This window comes from Lissotriton helveticus, chromosome 2_2 (assembly GCF_964261635.1).
Source record: "Lissotriton helveticus chromosome 2_2, aLisHel1.1, whole genome shotgun sequence".
NCBI classification, from domain to species: Eukaryota; Metazoa; Chordata; class Amphibia; order Caudata; family Salamandridae; genus Lissotriton; species Lissotriton helveticus.
In genome coordinates this window covers 298205625-298221929 of record NC_136060.1, presented here as the reverse complement: position 1 = coordinate 298221929, position 16305 = coordinate 298205625, and the positions used below count along the sequence as shown (strand labels likewise).

At 44.1% G+C, this 16305-nt stretch overlaps 1 protein-coding gene across 1 annotated transcript in view; it reads left to right on the top strand.

Annotated features, from left to right (window-relative positions):
* The first annotated feature begins 1993 nt into the window (after window positions 1-1993).
* The window catches only part of BST1 (bone marrow stromal cell antigen 1), a 253168-nt gene continuing 238856 nt past the window's right edge, over window positions 1994-16305 (top strand). The window contains exons 1-2 of the mRNA XM_078678450.1: window positions 1994-2108; window positions 2254-2466. Of these exons, the coding sequence (XP_078534576.1) occupies window positions 2294-2466 (173 nt within the window). The 5' untranslated portion in view covers window positions 1994-2108; window positions 2254-2293. The remainder of the gene's footprint in view (window positions 2109-2253; window positions 2467-16305) is intronic.

The following is a 16305-nucleotide window of genomic DNA, read 5'->3' as shown; positions in this document are numbered from 1 at the left end:
GTTTCCGGAGGTACACCCAGAAAACGTTCCAAGATCCCCTTCTCCACCAATGCAAAGGCGTCTCTAGACGTATAATTGTACATAGTGCTTAATTGGAATTGCACTTCAAAACCTTTTAATTTTTCTTAAAGGAGAAACTATTCCCCCCGGAGAAATCCCCTTCCACTTAAACCTTCACCTGTTATGGGTGAGTTCCATTCATAGTCCCTCCTTGGAAACAAATTTACTACTGTGCTTGACAGGAATAAACATCTGACTATCTTCAGGGTGGGGATGGCCTAAAAAGATTGTAAATATATACACAATGTTTCCGAATGTTTCCAAACTTTCAAGGCATTCTTGCCTGTGATTGCCAGCTCCCAGTGTCCATTGGGTGTCCTGTGGGCGAATAGGAAGTTCTGCGAGAACAGGAGCAGCTAGCTTCTATCTTGAATGATTGGGTGAAAAAACAGCTCCTTCCTGCCACTGGGCTTTCTCAGCTTCTTCTGAGTGCATGGGAAGGCTCCTCATCTTCAGTCAAAAGAAGGGGGACAGTGGGCTTTTGGGGAGATCCAAACGTACATGCCCTAATATACTGTGAAAAAATAGTGTACGGAGTTCCTCAGTGGGTCATGGAACACAATGGAAGGGGATGTGTGATGAAAGGTTGGTCGGAAGTCCTCTATGGAGGGGAATTCCTCCTTTCGGAGCTAGGGCCCTCACACACCCAGCAAGCTAGGTGTCATGCTTCATCATATGGGCCTGCTCCTCGTCGGGTAGGTGCTGCAATATCCGACGGGCACCCATAAAGGGGCTCTTTAGCGGAAATCTTTTGTTCCTTGCCGTATAGATGCAGTGGGTGTAAGGAGCCTAGTATGTGTAGATGTAATAGTGGAATGTACAGAGTAAAACAGGGTGGTATTCCTCTAAATACCTTTATTCAGGAAGGATCCTAGCCTGGTTAATAAGAATACAGGAGAGGCGACAATCTGGCTACAATGTGTCGGAAATGCGCTCTACTCCTAGGTGGTCGACATGTTTCTCGCCTGATAGTCATGAATGATCTGTGGCGATTCCTCAGGACTATATGTGAAAAACTATCTACAACTAGTGGTAATGTGTGCAACTACATACCATACAGTGGTTCTATGGGAACTGTACCCGCAGGTAAGAAGCCAACTGGTTGCAGCGGTGCGGGGTAGGTCAACCACTGGGCTTCTTTTTGGAGCAGACACAACATTACGTGTGTCCTTTTCCTGCTGCAACTGATGAGGCAAGATCTTACATAATTGAGGTTGGCTTCTTACCTGCGGGTACAGTTCCCGTAAAACCACTGTTTTTAACAAGGCTAGGATCCTCCCTGAATAAAGTTATTTAGAGGAATCCCACCCCTGTTTTACTCTGCACATTCCACTATTACATCTACACATACTAGGCACCTTAAACCCATGGCACCTATACAGCAAGGATCAAAATACCTCCGCAAAAGAGCCCCTTTATGGGTGCCCGTCGGGTATTGCAGCGCCAACCTGATGAGGAGCAGGCCCCTTCCACTGTGTTCCATGACCCACTGACGAACTCCGTACTCTATTTGTTTCACAAGGCTCCTAATCTTGCATTTAGTGAGTGGACCTAAGAAAAGTAGACAAAAATACACTTTTTTTCCTGCTATTCTTTAGATGATTGGGTTTCCCTTTCACCAAAAACAAGAGGAGGATGAGTAATGTGTGAACCTGTATCTGATGGAGAAGAGGCAGATGGGAATTAACAGTCATTACTGCCTGCGGGTTCAGGCATTGTGGGCTGTGTGAACAGCGTCAGTGTCTTGTAAAAACGCACATTTCGTTTGGCTATTAGCTTCATGGATCCGGCTCATCAGTGTCCAAAGGCAGCCAGCAGACTTTCTCTCCTGCATCCTCGCAGAAGAACTAGTGCAGCCTATGGTTCAAAATGTGCTTTGAAGTTAATTAATAGCTAAAAGGTCGAAGTACAAATGTTACAGATAAAAGCTTATTAGAGATGTAATAAACAGCTAGTTCCTCCCCGAGCAGCATCAATACATTTCAGCCAAGCTCAAGCGAAAGACTGCATGTTTTTGAACTATCTTTTCAACCAGAGGTAGAGAAAAGGTAGGTGATAAAGTTGAAATATCTTAATTTAGGCAGATTACTAGACTGTTGTCAGTCAAATATATTTTCATTAACAGCATCTGTTAAATGGTGGTCTATATTTTACATTTACACGCTTAGTATATAAAAGTTTTCTTTTTTTCAGGCGTTTCGCACCTTGTAGATGTGGATCTAACTTCCCCACAATGCGTGTGATTGAGGTTTCCCTGTTCTTGGCTCTGGTGCTCAGAGCCAAGGTTGGTCAAGCGGAGGGCGTATCCAATAGCCGATGGACTGGCGCGGGCACCACCCATAACCTGGAGAGCATCGTCATAGGGAGGTGCAACTCTTACATTCGCCTTGTAAATCCCTCCGTCGGGTGAGTAGCTTTATTTATGGCCTTTGCTGACATCTATTTTGGATGTAGCTGCTTGTTTTCTAACACAATATTTCTTTTATAGTTTTATGAGTAATAACTCAAAGGTCATCTTGCTCCGGCCATAACCAAAGTAAACATTAGCAAGATTTCAAGTTCAACACGAAAATGTTCTGAAATATTCCCATGGGCTGAGCATAAAGATAAAAGGATTATTCTGATACGCCTTCGTGGTTTAGTTTAAGTATATCTAGATGATCTTCTAATCACCAGTCGTTCAGGCTTTAGGATATTTTTGTGGCCAGAGAATGTTGCCAAACTCTATATCACACTTCCTGGTTAAACATAGAAAGGCCAAGTATTTGTCATAAAGGAATACAATATATGTTATGCTATCAGCATTTGTATAGTGCTTTCTTAAACTACTATGGTTCCATAGCGCTTTCTCGATCTAGGCGTCCTTTTCCTATGGTTCTGAGATTTCCTACATCGGCTGTGTAAGGTTACATTACAAAAATGAACTCGCAATTCTCTTCTAAACCAGGTAATCTTGTACTTCACCTGTACAAACATTTGATAGTAAAGAAACCGTATTATCAAAATGTAATTTCATCTTGCTTTTCTTCCATACACAGATATTACTCATGCACAAATATTTATATAAAAAACTAAAAATCCATACGGTAAAATCATTCAATGCTATTTGTTTTTGCTTCCTTAGCTTCAGCTTCTAATGTTAACCAAACCAATATATCAGAGTGGCGGTTCCTCTGCTAAGGCGGAGGAGCATCGACCCACTGCTGTGCTGCAGCGAAATAATAGAAAAATAAAATGATAATAACTCTAGGTTATTATCATTTTACTTTGTCCTGCTGCCGCAGCTGTGCAGGGAGGGGCAGGGCTGCTCTGACACAGGAGCTGGAGAAGTGGTGAGCACACTTTGCAAGTGCTCATGAATGTTTGGCCGGCTGTCTGGGGCCAGCCAAACATTCATGCGCACATGACATGTTCTCCACCCAGGCTGGATTACAGCCTGCATGGAGAACATGTCCAGCCTCCCATTCCCTGCACTCAGACCAATAAAAACGCTGCATTGCAGCATTGTGATTGGCTTAGGAAGCCTGGTTGTGCTACCTGTTCTGTTCCGGTGGTGCTGAGGGACGAGGAGGAGAAACTGAGGAGAGACGCAGCGTAACAGTACTTTTTTTTCTATTGTTATGTTTTTTATTCTTTTAATTCTCCTTTACCACCCCTGCCCCCGCCCCTGCCGCCACCCCGATCGGTGCCGGCCGCAACAGATATATCATCATTGACAGTGTCTTGTGTTCACACTCTATTCTTATTTTCCATGACCCTTCAGTTTTGCTCTGATTATATGTGGTGTTTGTGAGAAGCTGGCATGGTATATGCTGTCCACTTATGTAAGTGGGCACCTTGCACCAGTCCAGACAACGCTTATGGGGATGAAGAGGTCTTAGACACCCTTAAAAAGCTCTCTCAGTGGTAGCTGTGGAGTGCAGCCTCAGGCTTAGTCTGGAAGAAGTGTAAAGCAGCTTGTTTTTCAGAATGCAATTTTATAGTATAGATTAAGTGAAAAAGAACCACACAAGGTATTTATAAAAATATATATTTATCATAATGTAATCTCCAACACATTTAGATACCCCCTACCCAGAGATAATCACAATGCACACAATACTTTGCGAAGAAACACAGTAAATAGCACAGAATACACAGTGAACCAAACCATATACTAAGAAAGTGGTATAAGAACCACAAATCGTGTCAAGACATGTTGAGAGGACGAAGAAGTGCTTGTGCAGTGTGGGAACATGACCGCGTGCTCCATACAATTCTATGAGAAAGTCGTGGTTAGATTTTTAGAGATTAAGGACCCTTCCCAGTGGACCCTGAAGAAACCCAGTGGAAGACAGAAGGTTGGAGAGACACCCCACCCGTGGATACCCGAGTACCCATGTTACCTACACCAGAGAAGTCGAGTGTGCGGTCGGTGGTTTCTCTTGGGTACGTGAAGGAGATTCTCTCGTTGAGGTATTGGGGTCTGGTGTTGTGGAGGCATTTGTAGGCGTGTGTGAGTAGCTTGAAAGTTATTCTCTTCTCAATGGGGAGCCAGTCATTGTTCTGCATGTGTTGGGTGATGTGTTTGTGTTGAGTAATGCTGAGGATGAGTCTGGCTGCGGAGTTCTGTATGGTCTGGAGTTTGTGCTGCAGAGACTTGTTGATCCCAGCGTAGAGGGCATTTCTGTTGTCCAGTCTGCTGGTTATGAGTGCGTGGGTGACAGTCTTCCTTGATTCGGGAGGGATCCATTTGATGGTCTTTGAGAGGATGTGGAGGGTGTTGAAATAGCTAGAGGCGACAGCGCTGACTTGTCGGATCATGAAGAGGGAGGAGTCAAGTACGATGCTGAGGTTTCATGCATGGTCTGTGGGGGTGGGAGGGCTGCTGAGGTGGGCCCCCAGGTGTTGTCCCATGCAGAGGGGGAAGGTCCAAAGACGAGGACCTCTGTCTCCTCTGAGTTGAGCTGCTGCTCATCCAGGATGCGATGTTCTTCATTCCTTTCTGGCAGTTGAGTCTGGTGATGATGGGGTCCTTGGTGAGGGAGAGGATGAGCTGGGTGTCATCAGTGTAGGATACTATGCTGAGTCTGTGCTGTCTGACAATGGTGGCGAGGGGGGCCATGTAGATGTTGAAGAGCGTGGGGGCTAAGCGAGATCCTTGGGGTACTCTGCAGTTGGTTTCAGTGGCTTCGGAGAGGAAGGTTGGTAGTCTAATTCTGGCCGCTGAATTTTGGACTCACTGCAAGCGCACTTCTTCAGCCTGGTTCGCCCCTAGGAGGAGCGAGCTGGCATAATTTAGCCTAGATAGAATAGCTCCTTGATGATCAGCTGACGGGTAGGTGGATCATAAAACCCCAGCAAGGGCCCAAATCCCTAAAGAAGGCCAAAGCAAGTGACGGCCACTTTCTTGGTATGATCCTGGAAGCGGAGAGTAGAATCCATCCATACCCCCAAGTTTTTTACCACCATCTTAGGTGTGGGTACACTACCAAGAGTGGTGGGCCACCATTTCTCACTCCATAGTCTCCTGTCTCTCCCCACCAGCAACACCTCAGTTTTATTGGCTTGAGCTGGAGGTGGTCATCCACTCCGTGACTGCAGCCAGGCCGCTCCTAAAATTTGAGGCATCCTGCGTGGAGTTGTCGGAGAGGGCCAGCACCAACGGCGTATCGTCAGCATATGAGACCATAGTGAGGCCTTTGTCCCTAGCCACTGGAGCAAGAGGTTGAACGAGGATGCCACGAAGTGTGGTTCTAGGGCTGGTGTTGGCCTGGAAGTGAAGGTGTTCGGTGATGGAAAAGAAGTCACTTGTGGTGGAGGTGGAGAGTCGGAGGGAGCTCTTGTCTGTGATGGCAAGTTCTCCTCTAGGGATGTCGTTATCGATGTCGGGGGCGGAGGAGGCGTTGGTCCAGGTTTCCGTGAAGAAGGTGACGTCTGGCAAGAAGGTGTCCACGAGGTCTCAGATCTCTTCGGCCTGTCTGTGCAGGGAGTGTACATTGAGGAGGACGCACTTTAGGGTTTCAGAGGTGTTGGCATCCGACGTGGGGGCGGTGCCCGTGGGGGTGCGGAGGGTGGTGAAGGTCTGGCAGCAGTGACGGCAGGAGAATTGGCCGTGGGTGGTGTTTGGCATGGACAGTTTACAGTTGTTGTTCCTTCCAGGGATGAGTGCGAGGAGGGTAGCCAAGTCGTATTGGTGGGTGGCCGGAGCACCAGGGTCTCTGGCGCTAGTCGTGGTCGGGTCGCGGACTGGTGCAGACGGGCTTGCCTTTGACACACCTTTGGTGCCATTAAATAGGAAAGGAGAGGGAAGTGCAGCTCGTAGGAGGGAGTGGGAAGTAGCAGGGGGGCAAGGCCGCGGGGGCAGCAGCGGGGGGAAGCAAACAGCAGAAGTCACGAAAAAGCAAAAAAACAAACAGAAAGGAACTAACAGAGGCACAAAAACAGATAAGACAGAAAAAAAACAGGCACAACAGAAAAATGGGTACAGACAAGGCAGAAGACAGGCACACCACAATAAAGACAGCAGTGGAGGGCCTCAAACAACTACTAGAGAGGTGAGCGGGGTCAACGGCAGCGGACCAACTTCAGAGCTGCTGGTGGACAGAGCAGCTCTCTGACCAAGAGTTCAGAGGTCTTGCTCTGCAGCTGCCGCTGCAGCTGCAGAAGCAGGTGAGACTTGAATCAGGCCTGTTTGGCCCAGGGGTACTCACTGCTGAAGGTGCAGCGGCACCATAGAAACTTTTGACTAAATCCTATACTTCAAATGGAAATGCTTGAGTACGGCCTTCTAGTGAGCATTCCCTGGCTGCGTCCACCAGTAAATGGGGAAGAACCCTAACCACATTGCAAAGAGCCCTAACCTCAAAGGGATTGTGTTGCTGCCTATGAATGTCGTTATTTCTTTGAATGCATAGAGTTAGAAATAAAACATTTCTTTTTCATGTAATAACAAGTATTTGACTGGATATTGATTTATTGAAATTGCGAGTGCACTTTGAGTTATGAGTTGTGTTCACTAACCTGTATCTACACCCTCCTCCCCTAGGAAGCATTTGACTGCTGATCCACAGCTACCACCGAGAAACAAGTGCAGAAGGGGTACTTGGTCCACTTGCTTAGTTTACATAGTAGGTCAGGCTTGGGACATCAGGAAAAGAAGGCCTCAACCACCATGGTTGGGGCCAGTGGCACCTAAGTGCCTCTTGGCCCCCTGAAAGTTCTTCTGACAGTTTAATTTATCCTTCAAAAACAGGAAAGGTTCAACAGATCATGCCTTAGTATCACATTATCATATACCCACACCTGTTTCCAGAAAAGCAAAGACAAAGATCTGTGCAGCAACAAATAAAATCAATTCTTTCGAACACCAACACGGGGAACAAAAGCCTGAAACCCGGGCGGTGAAAAAAAACCAAAATCAAACAATCGAAAACAAAGCAGGGGCAATAGAGTCCAAAAGAATCCACACTGTAAAAGGGCAAACAGGATGTAGCGAGACAAGCGAAGGCAAATAGGACATAAGATCAAACACAGATGCGCAGGAAAAGCGAATAAGCAAGTTATAGTTAGTTATAGTTATTGATTTATATAGCGCTGAATCACCCATGAGGGTATCTCGGCGCTTAGGCTGTGGAACCCTTCCTGGCTCTCCCTGTGAGGGGCGGAGCCAGGCATCCCAGCGCTGGTGGGGCCGTTGTGGAGATTAGGCAAGCTATTGCCCAGAGTTGCAGCGTGGGGCCCATGATTAGAGAAGGCACCGAAGCGAGAATTATCGAGTCTGCGGACATTGATCCTTGACCCTGCCGCGTCGGGAATTGAACCCTGGTCCCGGGCCTGATCTCTGCTTCAGGGTCTGGCGCCTCTAACCAGTGATCCACACTTCACCAGTCACAGAGGAAGAAAAAATCCCTGTAAAACTAACTGACGACAGAAAAGCAACGGAATATAGAACTCGAAATCAGATAACAGTAAGTTTAAATAAGTAGGGTCGCACCTGCAGATTTCCCTCTGCAGTGGCAATAACCACGAATTCATGGGCAGCATCTAATAAAAAGTCTGGGTGTACTGAAAACTAAACAGCAAGAGAGGGTAACCCCAACCAAGACGCAGACGGCCATCGGAGGACGCCGATAAACCTCCATTCCCAAGAGAGGGCCCTAAAAGAACTCTATGATCAAGATTCACAAAGGATTTCAGAATTCCAAACACTTCAAAATTAGGATCAGTCAAAAAACAGAAAATGAAATTGCTAAACTACACACCAGAGACAGCAACAAAACTGTTTTTTGTACTAGATTATGCAACAAAAGTGAGAGAGAAGACACTTTAAACTGGGGGAATTTGTTAAGACTGTTCAAAGAGATACCGGAAATAAGGAGAGTAAAATCCACAGAACTCTTAGCCGTAGTATTCCGGCAAATTGCAAATTCTTCAGAAATTGAAGAGACACTCATCACCTGATCCTCCAAGGAGCTTGGGGACCTGATCTACATGACCAGACCCGTATTTGAAGCTTGGGGGATCATCCTGAGGCCGCACAAACAGCTAAAATACCCTTACCCGCTTTTACAAAAACTAGAGATGGGCCCTACATCATGCTTAAAAGGTGCTAGAAACAAAACCCCGACAGTACAGGAAAACTTGCTGTAGAAAGAACCACCGTTAAATTTCCTAAGGTCGGAAATCAAACCGTGTGAAAATGAGGACTGGTCCTGGGTGCAAGGGCCCTTATCCAAAAACGCTTCTGATGAAAATACACAGCAAAATCCAAACAACACCTCAGGGGCACTCAACAGTCTAAACCAGGGAGACACAATCAAGATCTGTTCATGGAACGTCCATGGATTTAGAGAAATGGGCCAAGACCAGGAAACATTGTCTTTTCTACAACACCATGATCTATGTTACTGCAGGAAACATGGAACACACAGCCAGCTTCAATCTTAGGCTACGTAGAAACCATATATTGGCTGAAAAATACTCTAACTTTGGGCACCCAAGGGGGGTCTATCAATCTACGCCACAATAAAATATGATTGGTTCACTGAAGAACTAGATGTTGGAGAAAACTGGCTTCAAGTATTGAACCTCATCGGCAAACCCTATTCTAAAGAATTAACCTGGCAATTAATTCTCATCAACGTATACATCCATCCGGAGAAAAGACAGAAGAAGGAAAAACTTTTCTGCCTGGTGAACCTATTAAAGGCTCTGCAAATGACCCATCAAGGCAGCAAGCTGATTGTCTCAGGGGACTTCAATCACAGTCTTGTCGGGAACAACCAAAGTGAAAGAAAGGGGAAAATAGACCTGGAAATTCGAAAACTAAAACAAGAGCTAGAAGCATTGAGCCTAACACTCTTAAATGGAAACACTACAAGAGATAGCCCGGTCGCCTTCACATACATGAGCAGAAATAGGCATTCAACCATTGATTTTATTCTAGCTAGTAATGACCTTTTCCACATGATAGACTCTGTTCACGTCCAGAAAGTAACCACTTCCTGCAAATTGTGAAGATAAACATCAAACTGGCTACAACATGCAAAGCTAAAACCCTAATTGAATTCCCAGAAATTTGCAATCGAAGGAAACTAAAGTGGCGCAGATCAGACACAAAAGCAATCATGAAAGTTATCAAAGATTATGTAAATCGGACAGGGTGCCTGAGGGAACAAGACATAATTACAAACTGGGAACAACTAGGTGAAATTCTCATTCAAAACTTCCCAGTCAAGCACGGATGCAGGAAGAACATCGAAACAAGGAACAAACCCTGGTTTCATAGGCAGCTGCATGACCAAAAAAGAATGATTGCTAGAGAGGTGCAAAATCAGGCCTGAACAACAAAGAAAGGATTAACCATAGATAAATGCGAGCTGAAAAAACTGAGGATTACATATAGGGAAACATATTGGGAATCTAAAACAGCTTACAGGGTATCTATTTGGAGCAAACTTCTCTGGGCAAGGAAACTGACAAATATTAGGAGTTTCTGGGGAATAATAAATAACTTAACAAAGGGACCAAAACTCCAACAAGAATCAGGAATAAGCGGCGAAACTTGGAAACAATATGTGCTCAAAATGTACAACCACATGGACCACAACAATACTGGTCAAGAAAGAAAGGAACAAGGTGATCCACAAGAGCAAAGACCCAGAGAAAGGAAGATCGGCCCCCAACCACGAGCGGAGCTACACTTGGCTGCTGACCCAGACACGTACTCCGAAGGCTTAAATACCCTCACGGATGTAAGGAAATTAAGAGGAATATTAAAAGAACTAAAAACGGAAGGAGCAGCAGGGCCGAATGTTATCCCCAACACCCTATTTAAACACTCACTATATTTCTGGGCAGTCTATCTAACGCCCCTCTTCAACTATATATTTGGGCAGAATAAGAGGCCATACTCTTGAAAAGGTAATATAATCCAGCCAATTTTAAAAAATGGAAACCGCAACCAGCCCGAAAATTCCAGACTTATACTCCTGATCGATGTAGAGGCCAAATTGTATGTATCATGCTTATTAGTCCATCTTCAGGCTCGGATAGAGGAGACATGCGTAATTCCGAAGTTCCAAACGGGTTTCAGGCCGGGCATGGGAACGACAACAAACCTGACAACCCTAGCAATTCTAACGGAAAAAGCCATAAGAAGGATAACACAACTATTTGCCTGCTTCATTGACCTGAAGTCTGCGTTCGACAGAGTAACCCGAAACAGATTATGGGAGCAACTAAAAACATGGGGGGTCCATCTCAATTACTCGAAGCATTGATCGCACTGCACTGTGAAACATGGGTGAAGGTGAAACTCGGAGACGGTAGCAGAACCACGGCAAGGATAAGCACCCAGAACGGCTTAAAACAGGGCTGCATCTTGGCACCGAGCCTTTTTAATTTATACCTAGCTGACATAGTTAATCATATGCTAACAGCCAAGAGTAATCCTCCAATTCTGGCTAAGGAGCCAATACCTTACCTACAATATGCAGACGACATCGTGGTGCTGAGCCAAAGCCCGATTGGCTTACAAAGAGCGATAAGCAATCTGAAATTATACCTCGATCAGGAGATGCTTGAATTGAACAAAAAGGAAACGAAGGTTGTGCGTTTGGTTGACTCCAAGAACAGTACATTCAAATGGTATGTCAACAGCGACCAAGTGGAAGAGACAAGTTTTTACAAATACTTGTGCATTACTCTGGGGCATGGCTTGATTCATAAGGAATATAAAATGGATTTGAGAGCAAAAGCTCAATCACTAATTTTTGTAAAACAAATTGTTGAACAACTACATTTCCTGCCCCGATTATAGCCATCTTTTGAAAGTGATGGCAGTACAAACACTACCTACCTTATCAAATGGCATGGAAACATGGTGTGGCAAGGACGCCGATTTGCTGAACGAGCTTCAGACTAAGGTGTACAAGGCCGTTCTTTGCCTCCCCAAATGCGCATCACCAGCCCAGGTCTGTCTAGAATTTGGCCTCCTGAATCAGAAGTTTCAAAGTATGAACGCCTTTGTGAAGCTGTGCTGGAAGCTTCGGGCCTCTGAACCTGGCTCACTGAACAATATATGTTGGGCTGAGATCCAGGCACAAATGGCCTCAAAACCTTCAAACTCATGGGGCGCCCTTCTAAGTAAATCCTTGGAGGAGCTAGACATCTGGGAGCTTTGGGATAACGAGAACGACATGGCAGCATTTAACAAGTCCTGCAACAACTACGTAAGGAGGAAATCCCTTTTGGAAGACAAACTAATCCTGACCAAACGACGCCACGCATGGACAGTGATAAATTCATGTATGAACCCAAAGCAGCAAGCCTACCTGTCTTTATACTTCCGTACAGAGATAAAAAAGAGTTTCATCAAATACTTACTAGGAATGCACGACTCGAAGGACGTCCTGCCAACATGGAAAAGGATAGCACAATCGACAAGCTTCCATCTGTGCATCTATTTTAATGAAACATTAACGCATGTGCTGTGTGTATGCCCAAGCATCAGTGACCTAGGAAGATTCTTTTGAAACCTATTTTTAACGTCCTAAAAATTCGAACATGCAGACAGGCAGTGATCCACTGGATGGAGCGTACATCCAACCTCCTGACTTGTCGTGGAGTAAAATTCCTCACACAAGTAAACAAACTTCTTCAGGAAGCGGACACAAAAGCCTGCCACGGGAATAGTCCCATTTCAAAATCTTAGGAAGAAATGCAGAACATGAGTCGTAACAGACCCAAGTTACAAACCCGTGGATATAAGATTAATCAGTTTTAATTTACACAATGTTATCCCCAACACCCTATTTAAACACTCACTATATTTCTGGGCAGTCTATCTAACGCCCCTCTTCAACTATATATTTGGGCAGAATAAGAGGCCATACTCTTGAAAAGGTAATATAATCCAGCCAATTTTAAAAAATGGAAACCGCAACCAGCCCGAAAATTCCAGACTTATACTCCTGATCGATGTAGAGGCCAAATTGTATGTATCATGCTTATTAGTCCATCTTCAGGCTCGGATAGAGGAGACATGCGTAATTCCGAAGTTCCAAACGGGTTTCAGGCCGGGCATGGGAACGACAACAAACCTGACAACCCTAGCAATTCTAACGGAAAAAGCCATAAGAAGGATAACACAACTATTTGCCTGCTTCATTGACCTGAAGTCTGCGTTCGACAGAGTAACCCGAAACAGATTATGGGAGCAACTAAAAACATGGGGGGTCCATCTCAATTACTCGAAGCATTGATCGCACTGCACTGTGAAACATGGGTGAAGGTGAAACTCGGAGACGGTAGCAGAACCACGGCAAGGATAAGCACCCAGAACGGCTTAAAACAGGGCTGCATCTTGGCACCGAGCCTTTTTAATTTATACCTAGCTGACATAGTTAATCATATGCTAACAGCCAAGAGTAATCCTCCAATTCTGGCTAAGGAGCCAATACCTTACCTACAATATGCAGACGACATCGTGGTGCTGAGCCAAAGCCCGATTGGCTTACAAAGAGCGATAAGCAATCTGAAATTATACCTCGATCAGGAGATGCTTGAATTGAACAAAAAGGAAACGAAGGTTGTGCGTTTGGTTGACTCCAAGAACAGTACATTCAAATGGTATGTCAACAGCGACCAAGTGGAAGAGACAAGTTTTTACAAATACTTGTGCATTACTCTGGGGCATGGCTTGATTCATAAGGAATATAAAATGGATTTGAGAGCAAAAGCTCAATCACTAATTTTTGTAAAACAAATTGTTGAACAACTACATTTCCTGCCCCGATTATAGCCATCTTTTGAAAGTGATGGCAGTACAAACACTACCTACCTTATCAAATGGCATGGAAACATGGTGTGGCAAGGACGCCGATTTGCTGAACGAGCTTCAGACTAAGGTGTACAAGGCCGTTCTTTGCCTCCCCAAATGCGCATCACCAGCCCAGGTCTGTCTAGAATTTGGCCTCCTGAATCAGAAGTTTCAAAGTATGAACGCCTTTGTGAAGCTGTGCTGGAAGCTTCGGGCCTCTGAACCTGGCTCACTGAACAATATATGTTGGGCTGAGATCCAGGCACAAATGGCCTCAAAACCTTCAAACTCATGGGGCGCCCTTCTAAGTAAATCCTTGGAGGAGCTAGACATCTGGGAGCTTTGGGATAACGAGAACGACATGGCAGCATTTAACAAGTCCTGCAACAACTACGTAAGGAGGAAATCCCTTTTGGAAGACAAACTAATCCTGACCAAACGACGCCACGCATGGACAGTGATAAATTCATGTATGAACCCAAAGCAGCAAGCCTACCTGTCTTTATACTTCCGTACAGAGATAAAAAAGAGTTTCATCAAATACTTACTAGGAATGCACGACTCGAAGGACGTCCTGCCAACATGGAAAAGGATAGCACAATCGACAAGCTGCCATCTGTGCATCTATTTTAATGAAACATTAACGCATGTGCTGTGTGTATGCCCAAGCATCAGTGACCTAGGAAGATTCTTTTGAAACCTATTTTTAACGTCCTAAAAATTCGAACATGCAGACAGGCAGTGATCCACTGGATGGAGCGTACATCCAACCTCCTGACTTGTCGTGGAGTAAAATTCCTCACACAAGTAAACAAACTTCTTCAGGAAGCGGACACAAAAGCCTGCCACGGGAATAGTCCCATTTCAAAATCTTAGGAAGAAATGCAGAACATGAGTCGTAACAGACCCAAGTTACAAACCCGTGGATATAAGATTAATCAGTTTTAATTTACACAAACATGTATTTTAAAATAACTTTTACTTTTGAAGAGGCTCTGAGCGCACTGCTTGTATAACTGAAGTTTCTATATTTAAAAGTTCCTCTTGTACATTAAGCGTGCAATCAAAGCGGCGCCTCTTGCCTTAGGCTCCCCATGAAATACTCCAAAGTTGTGCTCTCCACTATCAAGGTGAAAGCATCCCTTGATGCACTGCTTTAAGATTCTACTGGGGATTACCCAGAGTTCCTCTGTGATTTACTCCACAAGGTTTTATCTGTTCATGTCTTTTATTTTTTCACACAAAAATCATTCTTTTGTTGCTCGTGTTCATCATTTAAACATCTTGTGTAAACATTTATAAACTTGATCAATCCTCATATCAGTCCAATGCATTTCGGTCGATATGACCTTCTTCTGGGACCGTTTAAGCTGAAACAAGGCATAACATTGCTATGTATCAATGATAAAATCATACTGATATAAATAATATAATGATATAAACAATATTCATGCATATTCATCATGCCGATAGACATAAAAATCGTAATTGTGACCATTTGTGTTGGCACCCCAGTGTCAGCATGCTATAGTGCTCAATTGTAATGCAAAAACGCCTCACTGGCACTCACTTTTTTCTGTTAGTTCTGTTCACCTTGAACACAAAGCTATATGGGAAATTAATAAAAAAAGAGCGAAATCGAAACTAGGGAAAACCTTTAATCATTATATACCGCTACTATCTCTCTTTAGTCAAAGTTTATATTGCCGTGTAACTCACTTCAATAACGTTATGGGAAACGTTTTCTCTCTCCTATTCTCTCTTTCAGACAAAACGAAACGAAAGGCTCCGGCATTAGCATGACGCTGGTCCAATCACTGATGTTTTGACTGCACATTATCTGCACTCTTCTGTATGCTTCGTTTTCATTGGCTATATGCCTGATCACATGATCGGAACTCAAGCCAATAGAAAACGAAACTATCCCTTCTGGTTTACTGAGAACGTGCGTGGAAAGGCTTCAATAAAGCTAATGCTAGGACAAAATGTAAGATGGTCTGTGTTTTGTAGTATGCGGATTTACCACAGAATGAAATGTACTAGCTTATCAAATAAGGATATGCTATTCCTGAAATGTTAAAAACGTAAAATAATGAAGTAATAAAACATAAAACATAACAGTGTCATTAAACACACTCAATCAAATTAAACTTAAATGGGTATGCGGCAGCTGGCTCAAGCGTCCATATATGTAGGTAAGGCTCAGCACGCATGTGCTTCTATGCATAAGTGAATAATGTCTATAAATAGCAGGTAAATTCCACGCGATCATTAAGCCCAAAAGGCTTATGTGAGTTCAACATATACATCCAACTGTTCTCCCTCTGAAGGAGAAATCTGTTATTGTCACGTCCTTCAATTTTGTCGATCACTTCTAGAACTGTGAATTGTAACTGAGACACGTTGTGCTTCTCTTCTAAAAAATGAACAGCTACAGATGATTTAATGTTGCCAAGCCTGATGTTTGACTTATGTTCATTTAGTCTTATTTTCAACTTGCGGGTAGTTTTTCCTACATAAACCTTTCCGCATGGACATTTCAACATGTAGATTGCATTGGCCGTGTCACAAGTTGCATTTACACGGAGTTTGATACTATATCCTTTCCTGGGATGTGTGATGACACTTCCTCTGATGATATTATTGCAATGCCCACATTGCAGGCAGGGTCTAGTACCTCGATATGTTTCAACTTTCAGTTCTCTTTGTTTTAACAATTCACCAAGATTCTTGCCTCTGGTAAAGGCAAAGATAGGAAGATGTTCAAAACTCTTATCGAAATCACTTTCGGCTCGTAAGATGTTCCAATGAGTGCGTATTATCTTCTTGAATTTGTAACTCATCGTAGAGTATTTCGATACTACGGTCATTCTTTCTTGCTTTGTTTTGACTCAAGTCTTCATTAGTTCTGATCTCGGAATACATTTCACCTTTTCAATTGA